This window comes from Molossus molossus, unplaced genomic scaffold (assembly GCF_014108415.1).
Source record: "Molossus molossus isolate mMolMol1 unplaced genomic scaffold, mMolMol1.p scaffold_m16_p_4, whole genome shotgun sequence".
NCBI classification, from domain to species: Eukaryota; Metazoa; Chordata; class Mammalia; order Chiroptera; family Molossidae; genus Molossus; species Molossus molossus.
This window is the reverse complement of record NW_023425377.1, coordinates 120,304,239-120,331,517: the sequence shown is the minus strand read 5'-3', so window position 1 is coordinate 120,331,517 and position 27,279 is coordinate 120,304,239. Positions and strand designations below refer to the sequence as shown.

Genomic DNA, 27,279 nt, shown 5'->3' with positions numbered 1-27,279 from the left:
CACACATCTGTATGTCTGTATGCACTTAAAGGTAAACTAAAAAAATCAGTCACTATGTTCGATAACATGTAAAACGCTCATTAAAGATTTGTTATTTTGGAAAATCTGATAAAACGCATTATGGTTAAAGAACAGAATTTATAGTAAAATGCTGCAAGTGTTTTTCAGGCTTCCTGGACTTGTCTGAGAGTTGGCTTGGCAGACGGTGCAGCTATAAAATAAGGCCTATTTGCTGAATAAACGAATGACTGAATCGTGGCTGATGTCGTCCCCTAGTCGGGGTGGTCACAGTTCTCACACCAGAGGAGAAAGGGGGCTGTTGGCTGCCCCGGTGTGCACACTGTAGTGAAGGGGGAGGCCGTAATCAATGCTCATTTCTTCCGCAGGGAGACACAAAGAAACACGAATAAGCAAAATGAACTCGCTGTGTTGGCCCCAACTTCAGATTTCTATCCATTTCTTTTTTCTCTTTCCTATTCATGTCCTGCCTCCTAAAACAGTTCAGAGAATGACTGATACTGTCCTGGAAACAAAGTCAGCACTGACCAACCTGAGAAATAGCAAAACCGGCTCTGCATTTTTTATATTACAAATCATTGACTGACAAACTTTCCTAAAAGAAAGGTAACCCACACAAGCTTGGTTCTGTTGCTAAACACAGCTTAGTTCTTCTGCGAATTCAGCACAGGTCAGAAGGCCTGTTATCTGCAGATGAGCAGCCCATCCTTAGAGAACATCTAAGTCTTCAGGAAGGCATGAGGGCGTTATTAACATTATTGACATTAAAAAGGAGAGAGTAAGTACCTATGGACAAAGTTTAGAGAAAGTGCTCATGTTGAAAGGTTTTTGCCTTGAAAAAATGAGGCCAGGTAGTTTGATTTTCTTTTTGAAAAACAATAATAATACTGTCCCTATGTCTAGAAAGTTAGTTTCGGAAGGGCTTTCTCCTACAGGCTCATTTTTTGTCAGATCTAATTCTACCATCACTAATTAAAAATTCTAAAAAATATATTCTACACCCCATAAAAATGAATATGAAAATAACTCTCATCACGTGGAAGTTGTTCAGTGCAGGGCAGGGCAAGGACCCAGAGAAGCCAATGGAAACGACCGAAGGAGTGGGAAGGGCAACGTGCCCCTCCACTCACCATCCGGCTGCCCCGGAACACTGGGCTGGCACTGCGGTCACCAGGGCACCGCCCCCCTCCCAGGCCCAGCTCCTCCGGCTTCACCTCCGCCTCGTGGCTCTCTGTTACAGCCCCATCTCCTTCAGACAGGCCTCTTCCTGGGCCTGTTCGTCAAAGGAAGCCCTTGCCCAGGTCCTGTCCTTCCAGACCCCTTTCAGCCGCACGGTGCTCGCTGAGGGCTGAGATCACAGACACGGCCCTGCTCTCAAGGGGCCTGCAGTCTGGCGGGAGGATGGCATTAAAGAAGAACACTCGGAGTTCCTGAGAAATGTCGCTAAGTCCGTGGAGGAAGCGCAGCACACAGGGCCTCACCTCTTCCCGGCAGTGCTGCCCAAGCAGTCATCCGAAGACAGAGCAGGTCTCAGAGCGTGAGCAGACCCTGCGTGGGAGAGCACGTCTGGTGGCGGAGGTCAAAGGCCATCGCTGGGGCGAGGGCAGAAGAGGAGGGAGCAGGGGCAGCCCAGCTCCGGTTCTCAGGTTCTCAGCACCAGTCCTCGCCTCGCCGCGGGCTGGATGCCTCCACAGCGCACGCGACTTCACGTCCCCTCCAACTCGGTTCGTTCTCTTTTCTCTGAACAGGCCAGTCTCCTCGCTCGTCATCCGGATGCGACCTGTCTGCTCTCCGCCCCAGAACGCAGGTTCCAACCAGGAGCGGAGAACAGCCACCTGCGTGGACCTGAGGCCGGCAGGACTGCAGAGCGCGGTGCCCACGCGCGCTCAGAGCCTAGCCCGTGGGACCCGACTGCTCGAAACCGCCCCAACCTCCTCCATTCTTACACATCAGCATTGATGAACACTGGGAATCATGTCCGTGAAACAGAGAACCACTACAATTATACATTAAAATACATGACAGCATCATTTTAGAACAGATAATTTATTATATTTATGAGTTCATAATAAAATGGGGACTTGGGGAACCTTAAAAATGAGTTAGAAGTAACAATCAGATGTAAAATTCTCAAATCTTGGAGACTGAAATATTAAAACTCTATCATTTCCTTAAAATCTCTGTCATGATCAGCACAGTTTAGGAAGTACGCTCTTCCGAAGGAAGGGGTAAAAATAGACACACTGATGGAGGCAGTGATTCTTCCCAGAGGCTTTATTCTCCACTGACGCTCAGCAGCGGGTCTGTTTTCTTGGCTCAAGGATGCTGTCACTGTTGTTCTCCGACAACCCCAGACACAGAATGGAAAATGCTTATGCAAACGACACAAGCCGTAACCATTCTCTGCAGGTTTTACCATGTCAACACACTGCTAGTCCACAGCTTTCCCAACTCGCAAGTTCTGGGAGCGAACCCTGAATACTTTTAAACATTTTCCAGATTCATCATGGAGGCTGCTTTTCTTCTCTGCACTGTAACCACACTGAGCTGCAATTGAAATAAAGAATCAGTAAGCAGTCACTTTTCCTGGGGAAACTCTTAGACTAACACACGGTATCACGCACCACACGTACAGTTACTGGGAGCACGCTTAGTGGGAGATGTCCTGTGAGTGGTCATCTTCTGTGCTCACGTCTACTTTACTCCCGAGATACCTACATGTCTGTACCACACGAGAGAGACACATGTCAAGTATGACATCCCACAGCTCAGTGATACACTGAGAATTCCGAGGCATGTTTCATAGATGGATGAAGAACATCTAGATAAAAGTTAATCGGAAAAGTGGCTAAAACACACACTGAGTGTAGGCCAGCACATCACAGGGCTGGAGATAAAAAGATGGTGTATCATAGCAAGAAAAGTCTAATAGGAGGTGATCTTTAAGTATTCATCGGAATTGATGAAAATTAATATGGAATATGCACATAGTAAAAATAAAACTAACAGCACGTAGCAGGAAGGACAATCTCCATCACTGTGCCACATCTCCTTCCAGATATAACCACTACTTGCATTTCTGAGCATACTTCCTGAAATGTTCTCAGTGAGGATACATGCATAGATTTCCTCACCTCTTTTTATTTAAAAAATGATGAAGCACTAAACGGACTTGGAAATAGTTCCATATCAGACCTACTTTATTTCTCTTAACAGTTGCAAAACTCTGCCTGCATGGATGTTCCATAATTTAACTGGTTTCCTGTTGATGGGCATTTAGATAGTCAATCTTTTTTTTATTTTTTTTTATCCTCATCCGAGGACATTTTTCCATTTTTTGTATAGATAGAGTGGGAGGGAGAGAGAGAGAAACATCGACGTGAAGGGACACATCGAGTGGCTGCCACCCGCACGACCAACCAGGGCCGGGGACAAACTGCAACCGAGGTACATGCCCTTAGCGGGAACCGAACCCGGGTCTCTCCGGACCGCAGGCCGACGCTCTAACCGCTGAGCCAAACCGGCCAGGGCGATAGTCAATCTTTTAAAACGACAAGCAATGCAGAGATTAGCATTTTTCATGCCCCCGTGGACAGACTTTCCCAGGCACAAGTACAAATTCTTCGGACTGCTGGGTCTGGGTTACGGACATGTACGATCTTGGAGACACTGCCCAACTGGACCCCAAAGAGACCGCATCAACGGACATTTGCATCCGTGACCGTGAGCGCGCCAGCACCAGGCACTCTCAGAGCTCAGGCCTGACGGTGAAAAGTGGGTGAACACAGCTTAAATCTGATGGTCTGATGGCTGAGGATGCGCATCTCTTAGAAGTCTGTCCTTTCCTGTCCATGTCCTGTACTCATCTGTCTGAAGCACTGCAGCGCGTTTTGTGACTTCGCCGCTCTGTAGAGACGTGTTGACATTAGCCTCTCTGTCTATGTGCTGCAAACACTTTTCTCAGTTTGTCATGAACTTCATGACATTTTTAATGCAGAAATTTGAAATCTTACCTAGCCAGATTTATTGATTTCTGTCCTAGTTTCGAGGTTTTGTGCTTTTGCAGAGAAAGGCTACACCACCGATTTTGAAGACATGGCACACGGCTAGGGAGAGTGGTGACTTTGGACACGTCACCACAGCAGAGGACGGGTGAGGAGGTAGAGCCAGGACGTCGGAGCAGCACACTGAGAGCAGAGGGAGCCGGGCGTGCGGGGCCCCTGCCGACCCGCCGGCAGGGCATGGGCTGCTCTGGTTGCGTGCTTCGTCAGCGAGGGGCTCTTAGCTCCATCACCGCTTACACACCAGGCCCTGGGCAGGCTCTTATTTCTACTAGCAGTTTCCATTTTTTACAGAAAAATAAGAAAATTAATTAGAATTCAGAGAAGGCAAAGATAAAGGTTTTAAAAACTGAATACATGTCTCATAAAGAAACTTTATAACTTGGATTCTTTTAAAATGGAAAAAATATTAACTCCCGGAATGAACTCCTTTTTGTGATGGGGAGAAAGCGGATGATGACGGTCCATCTTCAAAGGAGAACAAAATGGAGGGAGGAAAGCTTAAGGAACCATTTGTGAAGTGGTTACTGAAAAAACATTTATGGGAAAAAAAAAGCTCACAAAGAGAATGGTGGAAACTTTGCCATTAGAGTTTAACAGACTTTAGGTTTAATTCTGCCAGGAGGGAGATTGAACCAGATGCCAACTGGATTCCATAATTAAGGTTCTGTAACTGTATCCTTTAAAAATTTTTGATTAAATTTTTTTTTATTACAGATGTCCCTCCTTTTGCCCCCCCTGACACCCTCCTGCCTGCTCCCCCCACCCCTCACTGCACTGTGTCCACTGGTTGGACATATGTGCACAGACGGTCTTAGGTTTATCTCTTCCTGCTCCCCCACCACTCTCCTTCACCCTGAGGTTTGTCAGTCTGCACCCCACTTCAATGTCTCTGGATCTACTTTGTTCATCAGCTTATTTTGTTCATTTATATTGCACAAATAAGTGAGATCATGTGATGATACATGTCTTTCTCCAACTGGCTTATTTTGCTCAGCACAATACTCTCCAGGTCCCTCCATGTCTCAAAGGTTTGTAACTGGGCCCTTTTTACTATGAACTCGAGGTAGTTGATTTCAAATAGGCATTTTCCTTATCACATTCCTTAAAAAAGGTAAACTTGAAGCTTTCAGGATTATGACGTAAGACTAATTTCTTATACCTCTACCTCCTATCCATGTAACGACTAAGTCCTTTCTGTGTGTGAATTCCCTCAATCTGGCGATACCTCTGCAAGGGAGGTGCTGTCCTCCACTAGACTTCGCGATACTTCTGCAAGGAGGTGCGGTCCTCCACTAAACCTCGCGACACCTCCGCAAGGAGGTGCGGTCCTCCCCCACTAGACCTCGCGACACCTCCGCAGGGAGGTGCGGTCCTCCCCCACTAGACCTCGCGACACCTCCGCAGGGAGGTGCGGTCCTCCCCCACTAGACCTCGCGACACCTCCGCAGGGAGGTGCGGTCCTCCCCCACTAGACCTCGCGACACCTCCGCAGGGAGGAGCGGTCCTCCCCCACTAGACCTCGCGACACCTCCGCAGGGAGGAGCGGTCCTCCCCCACTAGACCTCGCGACACCTCCGCAGGGAGGAGCGGTCCTCCCCCACTAGACCTCGCGACACCTCCGCAGGGAGGAGCGGTCCTCCCCCACTAGACCTCGCGACACCTCCGCAGGGAGGAGCGGTCCTCCCCCACTAGACCTCGCGACACCTCCGCAGGGAGGTGCGGTCCTCCACTAGACCTCGCGACACCTCTGCAAGGAGGTGCGGTCCTCCACTAGACCTCGCGACACCTCTGCAAGGAGGTGCGGTCCTCCACTAGACCTCGCGACACCTCTGCAAGGAGGTGCGGTCCTCCTCCACTAGACCTCGCGACACCTCCGTAAGAAGGTGCGGTCCTCCTCCACTGAGACGAGCGGGCTGAGGCTGAGGCTGCTCAGCGCCACACGGCTGTTGAAGGGCAGCAGGCTACCTGCCTGACACTACACATACTCGGAGCTGCCCAGCAGCCCTGGCTCCTGCACCTTCTAGTTCACATGAACGAAGGAATCCTTGAGTAATTAAGTAATCCATTAATTCATTATTTCATAAGAAATTAAATGTATTTGACAAAGCTACGGTTACTTTCGAGAGAGAGGGAAAAATTATCACTGAATTTTATTTCAGTGTCGTGTCATGTTCATGCTAGAAGTAGGTTTCAAAAAATCAAAATCTGTAAATATCACACTGAATTCAGTAGAGTTGCTTTACTATGTATAAAATGCTGTAATATCTAAGAGTAATATTAATTTTAATTAAAAATAGTACATTTATAACCAAATATAATTAATAATGTATTAACTTGGTTTGTTTTTATCTGCCTGCCTATCTATACCTATCAATCTGTCTATCTGCCCTTCTGTCTATATCTATCCATCTATCTATCTGTCTATCTATCTATCTGCACTGTTTCTAGCCTATCATTATAGTCACTAAACTGGTCTCATTTTGTTCCCAATAGAAGGGACTGTTGCCCCCACTTCAGAAGAAATGGCCCATTTCATTATGATGTGTGTGCATTATGGGTAATTACCCCTAATGTCAGTATTTCATCGACGTTCTGCATGTTCTAACTCTATTTCCCATTGCAAAACTTTGTATCATATTTTAGATTTATATAGTCACATACAAATGTGCATTAAATGAAATTGACCAATACGCCAAGTAATTTTTTCCATTTAAAAACTACAATAAAAACAAAGTTAGCGCAATTGAAAAGCACATTCAAAGACATTATCTCCTTCCCAATCTGCCAGAAGAGACCTGCGCAGTATGCACACCACACGCTCCGGGGCAGGGCCGCCCCCGGGGCCTCCTGTGGTGACGGCGGGTCCCACATTCCAGCCGTCTGTACACTGGAATCTGCGAGTGGACTGAGGGTTCCAATGTCTAGTTTCATTTAATTTAACTAATTTAAATGGCTGCTGGTAGCCAGTGGCTCTCAGTGGGTGCCGTTCTAGATGTCAGGGTCAACTGCAGGAGACTGATGTTTATTTTCAACCTCAAATAATAAAGAGACTAACTCTAACTAGTTGAATCAAGTAGAAATAAGACTGCTAGCTCTTTGGGAGCAGTTGAGGGCCTGTTCGTGGCTGCACCCCGTCCCACTCTCACTGTCTGGGGTGACGAGGAGGCCCCCTACCTGCTGAGACGCCTCTGCTGCTCTCTGCTCTGCCTGGCTGAGCCGCCTTTGAAGTCTGCTGGCTTTTTCCTGATGCTCGAGAATTAACTTTTCATTCTATTAAGGGGAAAAATAAAACAAGTTAGAAATCCATGGGTCACTGGGAGACGCTTTGTGGAATAATCAATGAAAAATCTGGACATCATTTGACACCTATAAAATGCAAAGACAATGTGTCTTCAGATTTGCATTCTGTCAAATCATGAACTTCAAGGTTGGTTTACGTTCTTACAACACTGTCTTTACCCCTGCATGCCAACAAACAAAGTGAATTAAATGCAAAGAGAAGAACAAGATGTTGACTTTTTGATCTGTTAACCTCGATACCCCAGCTCCCGGCTTCGACTGTGGGAGGTGTGAACACAGACGGCTGGGCCTCCCAGCCGGAGCTCTCCCCACCCGAGAGTTCCCACGTTTGTCACTTCCCCAGGGTGCGGGCGCTGCACAGGTGCCCCCGGAGCCACTGTGCAGAACCAGCCTCTATCCAGGGCAACCGGGCATGATCGTTATTAAAGTTCAAGAAACAGAAAATACTCACTCTAGAAATCCTAGTTTTTATACAGTTAGATGTGCCCTAAATGATTTATATGCTAAAGGTGTTCTTTATAAGGTGAATAACTCTGTTTCTACATGTTCCCCCAAAAGCTGTATACTCCAGAGGGTATTAGGGTCAGCAGAGGTATTAAGACATTGTCATGGGTTGAATTATGTCCCTAAAAAAAATTCACTAAAGTCCTAACCCCCACTACTTATGAGTGGGACCTTATTTGGAAATAGGGTTCTTGCTAATGAGTAAGTTTGACTTATTTGGGCTCTGATCAGCTGTGACTGGTGTTTCCCTAGAAAGGGGGATGTGGACACAGACAGACACGCACAGAGGGGAGACCATGTGAAGACAGGGAGAACCCTACACGCCGAGGAGCACAGCGGCCCTGGAAGCTGGGAGACACGCGTGGACCGCTCTCCTCTGAGCCCTGCGGAACCAATGCGGCCGACTTCCCGATCTAGGCCCTGACCTCCAGACGGCGACAGTGCCTTTCTGTGGTTCTGCCGCTGTCTGTGACCCTGTCACAGCCTCGGGAGCCGCGGCGGCAGCGGTGACACCCGCACGCTGGCCAGCACACAGCTCGAAGACGCTGTCAGGTAGAGTGCAGCGGCCCTCCCTGTGTTCCTCGCCTGGACACAAAGTTTCTGCACCACTGGAATTGTTACTCAGTTTTTCTGGCGCTGGTGGGAACTGAGAGAGCAACCAGTCTTGGTCTCACAGGAACAGCAAGAAAAACACACTTCCTCTGAGAAGGACACAGCCCGCACGCCCGAACGGAGCAGTGATCGCAGGGAATGCCAGGCCCAGTGATATAAAATACTGAAATAACAGCATCCTGTTCAAATGAGCTTATTACGTTTCTTAGTGTGCCCAAAAGCAAAATTAAATTTTATGACGAGAACTATATTGGCTGCTCTAGTGTAGCAAGTTGTTGAAGTACGTAGTCTCGCATTTATCAGTCATGGCATTAACATGAGACAAAACTCGGGGATGCCATCCTCTGTGATCATCGTTTCCATAGTCACAATCAGACCACATACAACGCTTACCTTTCGATGCTGCTACAATAATGAGGCACAGTCCAGATTACATGAATCATAATGTATAGGCAATTGTTCTTTTTCCAATTGCTCATTGTGGTTGTTTCTGATCTTTCAACTATTAACATTGAATATCTTCCTTTTTTTGTATTTTAAATGACTCTCTTACACCAGAATCCTGGAAGTGGGACCCACACCAAAGAGTACTTTAAGGGCCAGTGTTTAGTTGTTTTCTAAATGGTCCGTATCAATTTATAATGCTACAACACTTACGAGTCACGGTGTCACTACAGTACCTGCAGAAGGGCCACCGAGAGAGGTGGGCCATGCAGCCTGTTAAAGAAATTCCAACAAGCGTTGGCCTGTGGTCTGGAGAGACCCGGGTTCGGTTCCTGCTAAGGGCACGTACCTCGGTTGCAGTTTGTCCCTGGCCCTGGCTGGGTCGAGTGGGTGGCAACCGCTCGATGTGTCCCTTTCACGTCGATGTTTTTCTCTCTCTCCCACTCTATCTGAACAAAATATCAAAAAATGTCCTCGGGTGAGGATTTAAAAAAAAAGAAATTCCAACAAATACATTCGAAGTTGGAACATCAAAAGGAGAACTAGAGCCCTGGCAGGTTTGGCTCAGCAGTTAGAACATCGGCCTGAGGGTTCGATTCCGGTCAAGGGCACGCACCTTGGCTGTGGTTTGTCCCCGGCTCTGGTCCAGTTGTGCAGGAGGCAGCCAGCTGATGTGTCCCTCTCACGTCGATGTCTCTCTCTCTCTCTCTCTCCTTCCCTCTCTATCTGATGATAAATGGAAAAATGTCCTTGGGTGAAGATTAAAAAAAATAAAAAATAAAAAAATAAGAAAAGAACCAGAGTTCTAGGATGCCCTGATCATAATCTAAAAATTGTTTACTTTTTTAAAACTTTAAGAGAAAAAAACCCAAACTCTTGCTATATTTAGCTCTAAGTAATCTAAAGGAGTATTTCAATATAAGTCCAGCAGGCCAGAGTATTTTCTACATGTCTCTTGTGATGGATGAAAACAAAATAAAAGGAACAGGTTGAAAAATCATCTCAGACACGCACAGACACAGAGGGTCCTGATGGAGTCTCGGAGACTCTGCACCAGCTCCAGTACCTCCTGTAATTCACACACGACGGTCCCGCCTCTCGGCTCTTATTCACAGTATATTACGCGTGGACTTTTCAGGTTATGGATGATTTCTACTAGAAATACGCACATCTGTATGGTCATTTCCAAGTAGAGAATTAATTTGGACTTGGCTCGAGTAAAATTCTCTCACATGTATATCAGGCTGCAGCAGAAGGATCTCCCGGGGGAGTCATTATCTTACCTCAACTACCTTTTCATTTGCCATTTCCAGCTGAGAAAGCAGCTCTTGGGTATGAAGTTTCTGTCGACTCAGCTCACTCCTATTAATGAAGGGAAGGAGGGAGGGAGGGAGGAGGAGAGGGGGGGAGAAGGAGAGAGGGAGAGAGGCAGGGAGGAGGGGAGGGGGAGAGGGAGACAGGAGAGGCAGGGGGAGGGGGAGAGGGCAGGGGGAGGGGGAGAGAGGGGGAGGGAGGGAGAAGGGGGGGAAAGGGGGAGAGAGAGATAGAGATTGTTAAAAAAACAAAATAGAATCTTTATCAGTGAGATACATGTTCATGTTTCTGTGTGCAAATAAAGTCTCTCATTAGTAGACTATATCTAAAGGACTCATTCATTTCTTTATAAAACATATACGTATTCTGGAGATTGGTTGTACAACAATGTGAATACACCTAACACTATTGAGCTGTGCAGTTAAAAATGGTTAAGCTGATAAATTTAATATTATGTATATTTTATCACAATTTTAAAATGGTTAAAATGGTACATGTTATGTTATATTTTGCCACAGGAAACATATATATGTATATGTATATGTATATAGTGCCAAACTGTCTTCAATATTATTATCTTGAGTACTATGTGGCATTAAATTAAAGTATGTTCATATGAACAGACACAGTGCTTGTTGGTGTAACTCCATGGCTGCTGCGATTCTTAGCCACAGTGTGCTTCTAGACTCATATACGTGCTCCTTAGAGGGGCTCGGCTCCTGGGAAGTCAAGGTGGTGTGACTCGCCCCACCATCGTATTGTTTCAGTGTGGTACACTCAGGACTGGTGTTTTGGTTGCGCATGTGCTATTTTTATACATTCATATTTTTCATGCTTTATTAACTGGAATTTTCTTATGCACAGAACTTTTATTTCTATTCAACATATATACATTATATTGTTTATGGCCAAAGAAATTTCATGAGTCCCACGTTAGAAGTAGATACAATGTAGTCTTAAAAATAAGTAAAAAATAGATCGACTTAATTTCTGAATATTAAAATAGTAATTCAAGAGTGATTTTTAATCCTTTGACCTGACTTCTGCTTCTTAAAAAAATTCAACAGATAAACACTTCCAAAATAACTTCAGTTTTGATTTTTTTCCAAAGGAGCTGCACAAACAGCTTAAAAACATGCTCTCTCAACTGTCCTGGACGTGAGTGAGCAGCTGCTAAAATCAGGAAGCAGCCCTGGCCGGTGTGCTCAGTGGTTACAGCACTGGCCCGAGCACCGAAAGGTTGCAGGCTCGATTCATGGTCAAGGGTACATACTTGGGGTGCTGATTTGATCCCCCGTCCTGGTTGGGGTGTCTCTGGGAAGCAACCAATCTCTCTCTCTCACGCTGATGTTTCTTTCTCTGTCTCTCTCCCCTGCCCTCCCACTCTCTCTAAAAATCAATGGAAAAAATATCCTTGGGTGAGGATTAAAAAACAAAACAGGAAGCAATCTGTTATAAACACGTAGAAGCAAATAATAACGTCCACAAGTCAATTCCACAAATAGTTAGTGGACACCCTTCGGGCCAAGTGCAAGGTGTACGGTGGTAAACACAGAGTTGCTGCCACAGCGGGAAGTCTTCTGGGTCAAAGGTAATTAAAGGTAAACGTGTGAACATTAGTGCTGATGAGAAATAACCTTTGATAGTACTGAGATTGAGATAAAACTGATCATATTTATAAAGTCAGCCAACATTCAGTTTGTAGAAAGCCTTTTCAGAAAACACCTACTGCATAATTTGATGTCTAAACTATTATTCACTTACGTACCCATGACAATTTACCTGAATGATAGTAATAATATCTAATAAATGCTATTCTATAGCAATGATTTCCCACAAAATTAATTAACAATCACAAAGATACAAATTAAGTCTAAGTTACTTTGTAATCTGTGTAAACATCTATTTCGTTGTGTATCAAGCCATCACCCCTACTGGACGGTGAGCACCTGCATGATCCCTCCTGGTCTCCCTTGCCATCTGGTCCTCAGAAGAGGGGACAAGCAACGTGAAGATGGTGATGGGGGGTGATAACAGCAACGCTTCAGAGTGCGTCCGACGTGCCAGACACCATTCTAGAGGCTTTATCTAAATAAATGTATTGTTTTCATGACAACCCTGTAAGACCCCATTCTTACAATGAGAGAATTTAAAGACAGAGACATAGAAAGAGTCAAGTGGCTTGTCTAGAGTCACACAGCTAGTCAGGTGTAGACTCAGGATGGAAGCTGAGCCCGTGGCTTCCACGGCGTGTGCTCTGAGCGGCTCCCCAGATGGCGGGCAGCTGCTGGATGCGTAGGGGAAGGGTGTGCGTGTGTACATGTGCCCGGCAGTCTAGAACATAAAAATGAACACGCTGATTTGGAAACTGAACAAGTTAGGCCATTATCTTTGACGTGTTTCCTGCAGGTGCAATGATACACGCAAACGTGAAGTCGTTAGGCTGGTGTTACGTCATTTTCTGAGTCCTCGTGTTTAGATTTGCCGTTAAGATCCTGCTCTTTCTTTAAGATCCCACCTTGCCTCCCTTCCTTCCAGGCCTCCTTCCCAATTTATTTTAATCCAGATGGTTCTCTTCTTACATCAAAGCTTTATGCTTATTTTATGTACCAGACATTTAGCAATTCTGTATTATAATGCTGATTAGTGATTTATATACGTGTGCGTATGTATACAGATGTATACACACACTCCCCCAAGAATAATGGCAACTTTTAAAACAGGGATTGTTTTGTCCTACCCGGGTAGCTCAGCTGGTTAGAGCATCGTCCTGATACACCAAGGTTATGGGTTTGATCCCGGTCAGGGCACATACAACAAGCAACCAATGACTGCACAGATAAGTGGAACAACACATTGGTGTTTCTCTCTCTCTAAAAATAAAATCAGTACATAAAAAGTTTTAAAATGGGGACTGTTTTTAGTTTCCACAGTATCTACCACAGCTGCTGTACACATAGACATTCAATAAATATCTGCTGATTTGTGGCTAACTTTCTGCAGAAAACCTAGCAGTTAGAAAATTTTATTCCTTATTTGCTCAGCAAACATTTACTGAGGACTCTACCACAAAACACAGTTTAGATCACAGTTATTTTTATTTATTTAGATTTATTTATATTTGACTTCTTTCTACCAGGGATTCGGAGTGGCTACAGAAAGGTGGTTTTTCCGGTAAGCCTTTCCTTCGGGCTCCTCTCTGGAGGAGACGCAGGCGGTACCAGGGGTGAAGAGCGCGGTCCTGGGCTGGCCCCAGGCTCCCGAGGGCCTGCCTGTCAGTGCCCTGCAGCTGCCTATTTCTCTGCCTGGACCTTGACCTGTGGGGTGGAGGAAACACCCAGGGGGATGATCCGACTCTATTATCTACAGCAATGTCTCTTCATTAGGGAAGGAGATTGAGAGCTCCCGGTATCCTCAGTGATCTGGGAAAAACATTGAACAAGACTTCGGGAAGTTTCGCAGTGGTGTTGCAGCGGAATCCCTGCCACACACAGCCCGTAGTCTCTCCACTGGAAATCTGTAACCGCAGGGACACCCTCACCCCAGGGAAGTGCAGCTGGCCAGCAGGTGTCGCGCTAGATGGCATTTCCGGTTTCGGTAGGACACTGTGGTCCTCCGAGAACACTTTACACCAGCTAGAGAATGTGAATGAAACCGTACCCAGGTCCCCTGTAATTTCTGGCATAGTATATGTTATAAGGTTTAAGGACAAAATGACCTTCTACCAATTTTAATGTAAGTCCAGAAGAGCGAGGAATTCCTTATGACACCACTTGGTCCTCAGTGTCCTAAATATTTTTAGGTCACTTACATAATTTATGTGTAGGTAATAAAATGTCCTAGTCGTGCCTCCAAAAGTGATACAGAAATACAGTTGTAAAATGTAACCGACTTGCCACCTTTTGTGTCAAATAAAAAAAACGTATAAACAAAGTAATTGATACTGTATCTATTAAGAGGACGTTAAATACTTCAGTAAACAAAATATTACAATCAAGATTGATTAAGTCATCAAAGCCTTCAATTCGAGATGCGAGCAGGTGGCAGGTGAGCCCCGAAGGCAAGGGTTCTGATCTTCGGCCCACCGACAGGCTTCAGGTCTGCTCAGTACCCCGAAACTACAGGCAAGGCCTGTGAGCTTGTCTCCCTCTTCGGGGAAGAGAGTCCACAGCCTCCCTCAGATTTCCACGAGGTCTGAGGCCTAAGGCAGCATAAGGATTTTGTCTGACTTTTGGACACAGTTTTATACACAGTTGTTGGTTTTTTTTTAAGTATGAGCACACTGGAGTGCTCCAGTGTTGAATGTCTTTCTTTCACAAACCACATCCATAACATTTCATCTATAATTATTTCCACTTTCGGCTTCATGGACATGGTACCAGAATTTGCAGGCACCTGACAAGCAATCCGAATGCAAACGTGTTCTAGGTGTTTACAGTGTTCCCTGTTCTTTCAAACCTACCTCAACAGCAAATTCTCTACGTTTCAAGAGAAACAATAACTTTCTCTTTCTGCGCTCCTAGACCCCTGGCCTATTTGATTAAACTGCATGTTTCAGAAGCAGGGGTGGCTGGCGTAGCCTGGTTTGGGAGCAGACACAGGGACACTGGGGAGGCAAGTGCCAGGGCGGGAGGGGCCAGGCGCGGGGGCAGGGAGGAGCCTGGCGCTGGCCCGCTGGCTCCCCACACCTGTGTGCTTCACCAGTCGGTGTCCTTGGATGAGCAGGTGGACATCGGCCAAGAGGGTTTTCTACTATACCTTAACTTCACCTCCGTACCTTATTGTTACTTCAAGGTTGCAAAGTAGTTATTATTCTCAGCGTATAAACGAAGGAGTTAAGACTCAGAGAAGTTAATGTTCCTACTGTCATAAAGTGACTGAATGAAAAAAAATGGGGTTCACAGCAGTCTTTTAATGAAAACGTTCCCTCACCTAGGTCATATTGCCTCTCATCTCAGGTCCAATCAATTACAAGAGATATTGGTGTATGTGGCACCCCATGACATTAAGATCTAAAAGGCAAAAAGAAGGTTATCTGGGAAAGGAATTTCATCCTAAGTACGTGGCACGATGGCCAGTAAGTGCAAAGATCGTAATCTCAACTTTCTGCACGGTTTCAGAGGCCCTGACGACTGAAACAGGAAATTCATGCTGAGGTCTCAAACCTCATCCAGTTTAACTGAAAACACAGGGCAGGGCAGACAGGCTGGCTTTGGACACAGTGGCACACTCCCGGGCACGGTCCCAGGTCCCCCCTCCCCCCAGCTGCACAGTGCCCCTAAGTGACCTCAGCTAGCCCCTGACCTAAAGGAACATTAACGGGCACCTCGCGTGTAACCTGTCCAAAGTGGAAACTACTCATCTACTGCTTCCCAAGTGCCCTCCTTCCCAGTGAATGTCATTGCCAGCCACCCAGATGCTCCATTGCAAAGCTCTGGCATTATCCTAGCTCCCTCCCTCCCCCTCCTCCCCTGTATTTAACAGTGAGTCCTGTCCTGCCTCCCCAGTACAATGCACGAATGCCCCCCTCCATCCCACCGACGGCACTCTGTGCTAAGCACTGTCATCTACTGCCTGACAACTGTAACAGTCTCATACCTGGTCTCCTGACTCCATTTCTACCTGTTCCCTGATCTGTTTTCCAGACAGTGTGCAAAGCCGGTGTAAAGTGGTCTTTTGAAGAGATGTTTAAAATCCTCCAGTAATTTCCCATCGCTGCACTTTGGCCTTTATTTTAAACTAAAATAGTCTTAAATATGTTACTTCCAACAGCCTACATGACTCTCCCGATTGATCCCTGTGTTGTTCCTCCCCCCAGTGGCCCTCCTTCTCCACTCCCCACACTGTAGCTATGTGAGTCTCCCCTCTAGCCCTGGACTCCTGTACGGGCTACTCTTCCATCTGCCTGGAACATTTTCCTGGCTTCTCTGTATAATCGACTTCTTTCCTCATTCAGGCCTCAGTTTAAATGCCCACTTTTTGGATGGCTTTTTAAAAACCAGCCCAGCTCTTCGGCTCCCGCCCTGTCCCAGCTACTGTCGTCCACATCGCCCCCTTTTTTTTATACCACTGAAGACATCTAAAATTATCGTGTTTATGTGTTGGTGCACCCCCTGGTTCTCTCCCCACTAGAACCAAACCCCAAAGGCAGCTGCGCTCACAGGCTCAGCACGGTGCCGGCCACACAGGTGGTTCTCACCTGGGGAGACTTTAGCTGACGCCCCGTAGTCAGCCCCCCAGTCCATTCAATGGTAACACCTCTCACAGCCCATGACTTGCTTTCCAAAGCTGTCACTGGCCACTTGCTGTCCTCAGAGCAAACTAGACGAGCCCGCGATTCCGTTTCCACGGTAGCCATCGAGTGCGTGTTAGATCTGGGAGGCGACCCCAGGAAAACCGGTGACTCAGAGCTTTGTTTACCAGCATCACTCCCAGGAGGCTTATTTTAAGAAGCTATGTGAAGCATGAACTCAAAGTTTACAAAGTGGGGCTGAATTTCCGCCTATCGCATTTTAAGTGCTGACCTTAGGATGTGACTGGGGAAACGGTCAAGTTCACTGGATTCATTAAATACTGAAGTGAGTGCCAGTGAGATGGGGGGGTCCAGTCACTGCCATGGTGACACCGAGGGACACCAGGAACACTGGGAAGCTACTCGGTTTACAACACGGGCAGCAGGTGCTCTAGGAAGCCGGCAGACTGTGGGGCACACGTGGGGGTGAGGGGACTCATGCCGCTCTCCCGAGGAGGTGGACTTGCAGGCCGACCTAGGATAGATGAACAGAAGTGAGGTGCCGAGAAGCACGGCGGGAACAGTGTCACTGGGATGCGTGTGTGGAGACAAGGGAACCATCGACTTAGAAAGCTGGAAGGGGAGCAGGACGAGCGACACAGTTATTGGAGGCAGGCGTAGGGGGAGAGACGAAGAACATGGAAAAACAAGGAAATATAGATCACAGGGGACTTTCTTTTTTTTTATCCTCACCCGAGGACATTTTTCCACTTTTTTGTTCAGCCAGAGTGGGAGGGAGGGAGAGGAAGAGAGAGAGAGAGAGAAACATCGACATGAAAGGGACACGTGGAGTGGCTGCCACCCACACGACCAACCAGGGCCGGGGACAAACTGCGACCTTAGCAGGAACCGAACCCGGGTCTCTCCGGACCGCAGGCCGATGCTCTAACCGCTGAGCCGAACCGGCCAGGGCTGCAAAGGACTTTCTATGTCTTGAGAGGAAACGGAGACTTTATCATGGATACTGCAGGGGGTTCAAGCAGAGAGGCGACACGATCACATTTGAGTATCAGATCTGGCTGATCACAGCCGGAAAACCAGTAAGGCTCGATGCCACAGTGAAGTAGGGTTATAGCAGAAATCCCGGCGAGCAGTGTGCACACCTGAACCGTCAGCGGGACGTGGACAGTCAGGAGACACTTCGACGGGGGTCCAGGGCAGGACGAGAAGTACTTGATTTAGGGGTGTGAGGTCAGGAAGACTCCTGGAGCTTTGTTTGAGCGACTGGGTAGATAGCACCACTCAGGAAAGGGACACACAGGATGAAGCACACATGTGGCCAGGTGTGGACCAATGGGTTTAGGTCTTGAATGTACTGAGTTCGAGGTCCCTATGAAAATGTTCAGTAGAGAAAAGGAAATATAGATGATTTCAAAAAGGCCACCATTAAAAACTGTTTCGTGGTAACAGCTGGTTCTTTCTGCTCGTCTGTCCTAGAAATGGGCACCCTAACCCGTGCTGAGAGAACATGCACTCGAAACGCACTTGGAGTCTCAGCACCAGAGGGATACGTAACAACCGACAAGGTAAGGGCCAAGATTTCCCTGCAATGCATTCATCTCCTCGAAAACACCGCCAGTGCTTTTTATAAAAGAGCTTATGGCTCCTTGAGGCATGGAATAAGAGTTTGAAATTTGGGCCAGTGTCTCAGGCTTTATAATTAAAGACTGCAGTTGCTCAGATCATTCCCTTGTTACCGAGGCACAATTTGAGGTAAGGATGAGCCGTGCGTATTCTGGTTAATACAGTGTGAGGGCGAGGCTCCGCGGAGCGCGAGGCCCCTCGGTGACGTCTGAGGGCGAACCACGCGAGGCTGCACCCCTGGTGGCCGCGAGGGCCCCGGACAGAGGGGTGCGCTGGCTCCCGGGGCTGCGGGCTGCCCACCGCACAGCCCTGCCCTCGAAGCCCTCTCTCGTGACAGATGAACACAGCCGTGCCAGATGGTTTCCTTTTCTGTTGAATTATACTATAATATGCTTCAGTTACTTTTAGTAATTACACATTTTGTAATCTGCCAGTACCTGCAGCTGCCTCTCATCCTGTTAATTAAAAAAAATAAAAAAATAAAAAAAAACCTTAAAAGAAAAGCAGTATGGCAGCCAAACATTATAGATATATAGCCAAGAATAATGTTTTAGAGATTAAAGAGAATTCCTTGGGCTCAGAGGCTGTGTAATTGCACATATATATGTGTGTGTATGTATATATATATATGCAATTTGGACAGGAGAAGAAAATATTGCACATTGTATATTCATTCACTCATTCGATACAATTTTATTAAACACCTAGAACCCAGCAAGATGTTGGCTCACAGTCTTGTAGAAAGGTGGCCGTGAATGACAGTTATACTACAGTTCAGTGAGTGTCACAAAGAATGAGCAGAGGGGAGTGGGAGTGTAGGAAAAGGAAAGACTCGATCTGTCAAGGGAATTAAGAATGCCTTACAGAAAAAAAAAAGATATTTGAGATGGGTCTGGAAGGAAGAATATGTTTTCGGGTTGGGAGTTGGGAAAAGATATCCCTAGAAAGAAATAGCATGTACAAACTATTCCTAGAATCGTCCTTGATTCCTCTCTTCTCCTCCATACTCCACGTCGAACCCATCAACACCTTCTATTACCTCTCAAAAAACAAAGACTCCCAACGAATCCAGCTTTCTCTTTCTTCTCGGTCTAAGCCACCATCATCTCTTAACAAGACTTCTGCAATAGCTTTCTGAGTCCTTTCCCAACTTTTTCACTTACTTCTCTTTTCCATTCAGAAGCCAGAGTGATTTTTTTTTTTTTAATCTGATCTGGTGAATTCTTTCAAAACTGTCCACTGGCCTTCATTCTTGGCTGGTAAAACCTTCGAGATCAAGCCCTGGTCTGCAGCACTTGGATGTGCTCACCAACATTCTGCGGGCCCCCTACGCATTTCCTAGGCATCCGTGCAGATAGATCAGGGTGGCCAGGAAGGTAAAAGGAAGTGATGTACGTCACCTCACAGCAGACTTAGTTAAGAGCCAGCATTCCCCCCACCCCGCACCCCGACTCCAGTGATCTTGGATAACCACACCTTCAATGTGGCGGAACCTCTGACGGCACAGCCTTCCCGCCAAACTGCCTTAGACATGTACCCTAAGCAGGAAATAAACCTTTTCTGTGTCCAGCCCCTGGGATTTCACAGTCGGTGGCTGTCATCACTTAATCAGACACATTGCCCAAACCTGCCCCTCCTGCCTTCGCTTTGCACGCGGTCTCTTTCACTTCGAACGCACCGAGTGTCCTCCTGCCTTGGGACCTTGGCAGTAGCTGGTCTCTGCACTTGAAATGCTCTTTCTCCTGATGTTTAAATGACGGAATCCTCTTTGTCATCAGATCGCATATGAAGATGAATTCCTTCACAGGATTTTCCTTGTCTACCGGTCTCAGGTGTCCACCCCTCCATCCATTCATTATCACATTGGCTTAATTTTCTGCACAGTACTTATTATCTGACTTTAAACTTATATTTATTGGACAGTTTCCAATTCTCCATCACTAATCCAATATCTTCACGGAAAGGGGGGACCTTGGGCTCTGCTGTGTCCTCAGTACTTAAAGGGTCGTGCACTCTGTAAACACACGAGTGAGTGGTGCAGACCAGGGCTGTGAAGGGCTGGCCAGCAGTCGGTTCCTGGGAGGCTGTGCAGTGTGCCCGGACATAAGCCATGTGAAGGAAGGAGGTAAAGAGGCAGATTGCGATAAAAAATAAGGTGAAGGAAGCATTGTAAAAAGCCTATTGGCAACAATAAAACAGAAGCCGGTAAGTAGGCAGGGCAGGATCGGATGTGCTTTTTAGGAAAAGAATTCCGACAACAGTATGAAAGGTGGAGCAGAGCTGAAAAACAACGACGAAAAGCAACAGCGCGAGCAGAGTGAAGGCCGCTCCTCGAAGAGCACGGCCAGGTGTGCGGGGCCTGCCGGATGGCGAGGACGGGTGGCAAGGACGGGTGGCGAGGACGGGTGTGCTCCTGCACGCGGTGTGGCCGCCTGGCCTGTGAGACCACCTTCGCCGGCTCCTGCTCCCCTCGTACTTGCGGGCGCTGCGCGTTAGCCGCCTTCTACATTTTTGCCAACTGCTGGGTACAATTACTGTTTAAATTTGCATTTCTTCAGCGAATAGCGTGGCTGAACCTGGTTTGATGTGTTGAACGGAGCTTTGCATTTCTGCTTCTGTGAGCTGTCAGTTCACGTGCGTCGTCTATCGTTCTATTAGGTTGTTAATCTTTTTCTTAATTATTGAACTCCTGATAGATTCTTCATATGAAACCTTTCTTCTATTTTTTGTCACTTGTCTTTTATCTTTGGTATCTTCATATAGAATTATAGTTTTTTTTTCTTTAAACCAATTAAGCAATGTTTTTCTTTTTTAGATTCTGGGTTCTATATTTTGATTAGAAAAAATTTTCATATTCCAAAATAATAAAAATAGTCATTTCTTTCAATATAGATGTTATACATTAATAAGCAACTATTATACTGTCTCCTCTTGGAAGCTCAAAATTCTCTGTATTACATACATTTCAAGATAAAAAGAGCAACCAAAAAAGAATAATTATAAATAAATAAATAAATAAAATTTTACAAATTAAAGCAAACTTCAAAATGAAAGGAGATACCACAGAGGAGCTCACATTTTTGAAATGCTTCTGATACTGAGATAAAAAACTTCCTTCTACAGAAAAATAATTTTGTTTAATTAATTTGTGTTACGTTTCATTATGGCAATACTTACTTATGTGTAGATCTTAAGAAATCACAGGTACCTGGTAATCATATTTAATTGTTAGTTGTCAGAAGGAACAGAAGTTTGCTAAGGCAGCAAAACCAGTCCGGAGAGGACTCTAGCATCTTAGGGTTTTACGGCGATGCTGGTAATGGGTTTTGTCTCTAATGTTCTTTAATTGTAGGTGGATACATAGAAGGCAAGAACATGGTGAATGCATCAGTATTTGTTATGAAGTAAAGAGGACACACTTCAGGGGAAAGTTTTGCTGCTTTGTATGGCACAATAACGGCACACTGGGAAGCAGGGTGCTGGGACCTGACCTGAGCAGCTCCCTGCTGACAGTGACGACTAAACACATCTTACATGCATAGCAGCATGCCCGATTGGTGGTGGGGACTCAGAACTCACGTAAGAAGCTCACTGCTGACAGTGACGACTAAACACGTTTTACATGCATAGGAGCATGCCCGATTGGTGGTGGGGACTCAGAACTCACGTAAGAAGCTCACTGCTGACAGTGACGACTAAACACGTTTTACATGCATAGGGGCATGCCCGATTGGTGGTGGAGACTCAGAACTCACGTAAGAAGCTCACTGCTGACAGTGACGACTAAACACGTTTTACATGCATAGGGGCATGCCCGATTGGTGGTGGGGACTCAGAACTCACGTAAGAAGCTCACTGCTGACAGTGACGACTAAACACGTTTTACATGCATAGGGGCATGCCCGATTGGTGGTGGGGACTCAGAACTCACGTAAGAAGCTCACTGCTGACAGTGACGACTAAACACGTTTTACATGCATAGGGGCATGCCCGATTGGTGGTGGGGACTCAGAACTCACGTAAGAAGCTCACTGCTGACAGTGACGACTAAACACGTTTTACATGCATAGGGGCATGCCCGATTGGTGGTGGAGACACAGAACTCACGTAAGAAGCTCACTGCTGACAGTGACGACTAAACACGTTTTACATGCATAGGGGCATGCCCGATTGGTGGTGGGGACTCAGAACTCACGGGGGGAGCCACGTGCATCAAATGAGCCATCTGATTTTTAAATGTATTGCTCTGTAGTTTATTATTAATAAGAGACATAATTGGTTGAAGATTTGGATCGTATCACTGAATCAGTCTGAAAATAAAACTGTTTCTTAGGAAAGCACGTGAAGGAGACACAGAAACACCACCCAGCAGTTAGCCTGGAACACCACTGGGACAATCTCACTGCTACTGTCGATCTGGAGCTCCTGTAAACATGTCCAGTAGAGAGCAACTCCTTCGTAACGTAGTTTTTCATTGGAATAAGCATACATTTCTCCTCAGAAATTATAAAGTATGGCTGACATGTAATTCTGTATTATGACCAATAGGTGAGGTACAGAGAAAATACTTCAGTAGATACTGTTTTACTGTAGAAAGATTTTTGGCTTGATTTCATATCTATTCCTCAGTATTATTCATGTCTCCAAAGAGGATAAAATTCATATATGTAGATAAATCTTGCCTACAATCTAGTGATTTCTAGGACTAGTAATGCTTTCTTTGTTCAATTAAAAATGAAATAAGCATGTAGGCTTCTCATGCACATACCCCATAGAGTATATCATGGTTTACTTGGACTACAACGATCTCTTTGCATTTATAAAGACTATTCCCTAAGCCCTGTTTTTTACTGTTTCCTTCCTAAATATTTTATATGTCGGGCATGGAGTTAACACCTTATATTTATTATATAAATCAAATCTTATAACAACACACGAGGTTTAGAGATAAATGTCAGGGTGGGCTGGATGGGACCCGAGTTAGTGCTCTTAATCTATGGTGCCATGCTGCCTCCTTAGGTGCTAAGAATACTGTGTGTGTTTCTCAACATTATTTAATATAATCCTTTTATGAAAGGAAATAGTCTTAATGCAAAATCTTGTGAAAATATTTTCTACTTTGAAAGTAAATATTTTAGTTTTGACATGCCAGAGTATACTAACACATTTTCAGTGACCCAGCAGAGACAGGCAGAAAGCCTCTCTTAGCACATTGGAATGCATTTCACTTCCAACCCTGTGGTTTAAACAACCAACAGAGGCATACCAAGTAAAGGTTAAGTATGCCCGATGAAACCAGACTTTCCTATGCAAAATCCTAAATATATACAATGAAACCTTGATAGAATATAATGCTTTCTCACATTTTTATAATTTTATAAAAATTATCATGTAACCAAGAAATATTTAACTGAAGCATAATTATTCCTTTTTAAAAAGATTTATAAAAAAAAGGTTAAATCTAAAAATTTCAAACCATGTAGAACATGTAACCTACTTATTTTTGATAACCAATTCAGTTTTTAAGTAATCTTCCTCAACCTACTCAACCTGTCTAAAATGCCATGGACCACGAGGGCTTTTAAAATTTAATAAACATAGCGTTCTAATCCCTGGAACAAAGACTAGACTGTCACACATGCAGGAGAGGCCATGGCTGGGAAAGTCTGGTTCTTTCCCTCCTTTAATGTCTTTAATAAGAGCGTTCAAAGGAGGATTCTTTCCCTATGCAGTTATGGTGGATTTGTTAAAAACTGGGTTACACTGAACTAGAACGGCAGAAGGAAAAGCAGCCACCATAATTAGTATCCATATGAACTTGAAGAGATTAGATCATGATAGAAACTAAAAACTAGGATGTTGAAAATATCTCAAGGACAGTCAAGGACTAGCAATTCAGGGACAGTAAGGCAATTAAAATGTGAGTATAGATAAAAAAAAAATGAGAGTACAGGATATTTCTAATAATATATAATATTTGCATGATACTAAGAGATGGCAAAATTGAGGCTTGGATAAATTAAGTGATTTATATGTATTCACACATTTGTGGGGCAGACCATGGACTAGAAGCTAGTTTTAGATTCTTTACAAAAACTGAATTTATTGGGGGTGATAATGGTTCGCAAAACCATACAGGTGTCAAGTGCAGAACTCAACAAAACATCATCTGCACACAGGGTACGTCACATGGTGCACCCGCTGCCCCGAGCAAAGTCCCTTTCTGTCCCCATTTCCCTCCCCCCAGCTCCCTCTCCCTCTGGCTATCACCACACTGTATCTATGTGTGAAATACACACTTTTTTTTTTTTGCTCCTTCACCTTCTTTCATGCAGCCCCGCCCCCCCACAGCTGTCAGTCTGTTCCATATATCCATGCCTCTTTCCATTAGATTCCTTTTTATATACCTGACTGACTCCTACGTGACCTTAAGCCAGTCACTCATACAGTGGGGAAAACCTGTACGCCTTTAAAATTAGTATTTCAATAGTTTATTGTTTAAGGCTGTTGATAAATACATGATTCTAAAGCTTATGTTTTTCAGTATCTGAAAGCTGTCACATTAAGAGTTATGCATAAAAGATGGAGACTGTTTTGGGAAGACACACACAGTGTTCCAGGATGCTGTGTAAACCGAGAAGGAAACGAACATAATGCCTTCGGCTGTATGTCAAATGGGTAATTTGAAAAGTTTGTATTAGTTCTGAAACATTACTTAATAAGCTTGAGAACAATGTTAAATTCTTAGCAGTGACATACAAAGTGAGTTTGCTATAAATTCAAAATCACAGAAATGGAAAAAAAAATCACTAAAGTAGAGTTCAAATTGCTAAAAAACTTGGTGGCAAAGTAACCTCCACTAGGAGAGATCTTACTCCCCAACTACAATGCCGTGTCTCTGACTGCAGGGTGGGGTTTGCTCATTTTTGTACTAATGTTAAAAGCTATTTTAAAAAATATTGCGCCCTAGCCTGTTTTGCTCAGTGGTTAGAGCGTCTGCCTGTGGACCAGAGAGACCTGGGTTCGGTTCCTGCTAAGGGCACGTACCTTGGTTGCAGTTTGTCCCCAGCCCCAGTTGGGGTCGTGTGGGTGGTGACCATTCAATGTGTCTCTCTCACATTGATGTTTCTCTCTCTCCTCCTTCCACTCTCCCTCCCACTCTATCTGAAGATAAATGCAAGGAAAATGTCCTTGGGTGAGGATAAAAAAATATTATATATATTATATTATATATAATATATATAAATAATAAATTAAAAATACCCAATAATCTTACCCATGTTTGGTGTCAAGTGAACATATTCTTCTCTTGATTTTATTTTACCTTTTTAAATTTTTATTTTTAATTAATTAATTTATTTTTTTGTTACAGATGTTTCTCCTTTTTTACCCCGTTGGCACCCCCCTCCCCACCCCACACCCGCCCCGTCCCTGGCTTTGTTGTCCATGTCTATTGATTATGTATACATGCATGTAAGTTCTGTGGTTGACCTCCCCCCGCCCCCTTCTGATGGATGTCAGTCTGTGCCCTACTTCCATGTTTCTGGGTCTACCGTATTCTTCAGACTGTTATGTTCATTATATTCCGTATATAAGCGAGATGATGTGGTATTTGTCTTTTTCTGCTTGGCTTATTTCACTTAGGATAATACTTTCCAGGTCCCTCCATGTCATCTCAAAGGATAAGAGATCTTTCTTTCTTATAGCTGCATAGTACTCCATTGTGTATATGTACCACTGCTTTTTTATCCATTCTTCTACTGATTGGACACTTGGGCTGTTTCCAGATCTTAGCTATTGTAAATAGTGCTGCTATGAACATGGGGGTACATATATTCTTTCTGATTGGTGTTTCAGGCTTCTTAGGGTATATTCCTAGAAGCGGGATCACTGGGTTAAATGGGAGTTCAATTTTTAATTTTTTGAGGTAACACCATATTGTTTTCCATAGTGGCTGCACCGGTCTGCATTCGCACCAGCAGTGTACTAGAGTCCCCTTTGCTCCACACCCTCGCCAACACTTGTTGTGTGATGATTTGTTGATGGCGGCCATTCTGGCAGGTGTGAGGTGATACCTCATTATTGTTTTAATCTGCATCTCTCTGATGATTAGTGATGCTGAGCATTTCTTCATATGTCTCTTGGCCATTTGTATGTCCTGTTTGGAGAGGTGTCTATTTGGTTCCTCTGTCCATTTTTTAATTGGGTTGTCTTCCTTTTGTTGAGTTGTATGAGCACTCTATATATATTGGAAACTAACCCCTTATCTGATATATCATTGGCAATGATGTTCTCCCATACAGTGGGTTGCCTTTCCATTTTGACGATTGCTTCTTTTGCTGTGCAGAAGCTGTTCAGTTTGATGTAGTCCCATGTGTTCATTTTTTCCTTTGTTTCTGTTGCCTTCGGTGATGTATCAGTGAAAATTCTGCTCTGTATATGATGTCCGAAATTTTGTTGCCTACATTTTCTTCTAGAATTTTTATGGATTCATGGGTCACATTTAAGTCTTTTATCCATTTCGAGTTTATTTTTGTGTATTGTGTAAGTTGATGGTCTAGTTTCATTTTTTTTTTGCATGTAGCTGTCCAATTATCCCAACACCATTTATTAAAAAGGCTATCCTTACTCCACTGTATGCTCTTGCCTCCTTTGTCAAATATTAATTGAGTATATTACCTTGGGTCCATTTCTGGGTTTTCAGTTCTGTTCCACTGGTCTATATGCCTGTTCTTGTGCCAGTACCAGGCTGTTTTGATTACAGTTGCTTTGTAGTATAACCTGATATCTGGTATTGTGATCCCACCTACTTTGTTCTTTTTTTTCAAAATTGCTGTGGCTATTTGGTGACTTTTTTGGTTCCATATGAACTTTTGAAGTATTTGTTCTAGTTCTGTGAAATTTGTTATTGGTATTTTGATGGGGATTGCATTGAATCTATAGATTGCTTTGGGTAGTATGGACATTTTAATGATGTTAATTCTTCCTATCCATGAACAAGGTATGTGCTTCCACTTTTTTATATCTTCCTCTATTTCTTTTTTCAATGTCCTGTAGTTTTCTAAAAATAGGTCCTTTACTTCTTTGGTTAAATTTATTCCTAGGTATCTTAATTTTTTTGCTGCGATGGTAAATGGGATTGTTTTT

The 27,279-nt window shown here is 44.7% G+C and overlaps 1 protein-coding gene across 1 annotated transcript in view; it reads right to left on the bottom strand.

Moving 5' to 3' along the window:
- Positions 1-2,193: 2,193 nt before the first annotated feature.
- The window catches only part of SCLT1 (sodium channel and clathrin linker 1), a 112,827-nt gene continuing 87,741 nt past the window's right edge, over positions 2,194-27,279 (bottom strand). Inside the window, exons 19-21 of the mRNA XM_036241553.1 lie at positions 10,226-10,304; positions 7,257-7,352; positions 2,194-2,565 (exon numbers count right to left, since the gene is read on the bottom strand). Coding sequence (XP_036097446.1) covers positions 2,503-2,565; positions 7,257-7,352; positions 10,226-10,304 — 238 coding nt within the window. The 3' untranslated portion in view covers positions 2,194-2,502. The remainder of the gene's footprint in view (positions 2,566-7,256; positions 7,353-10,225; positions 10,305-27,279) is intronic.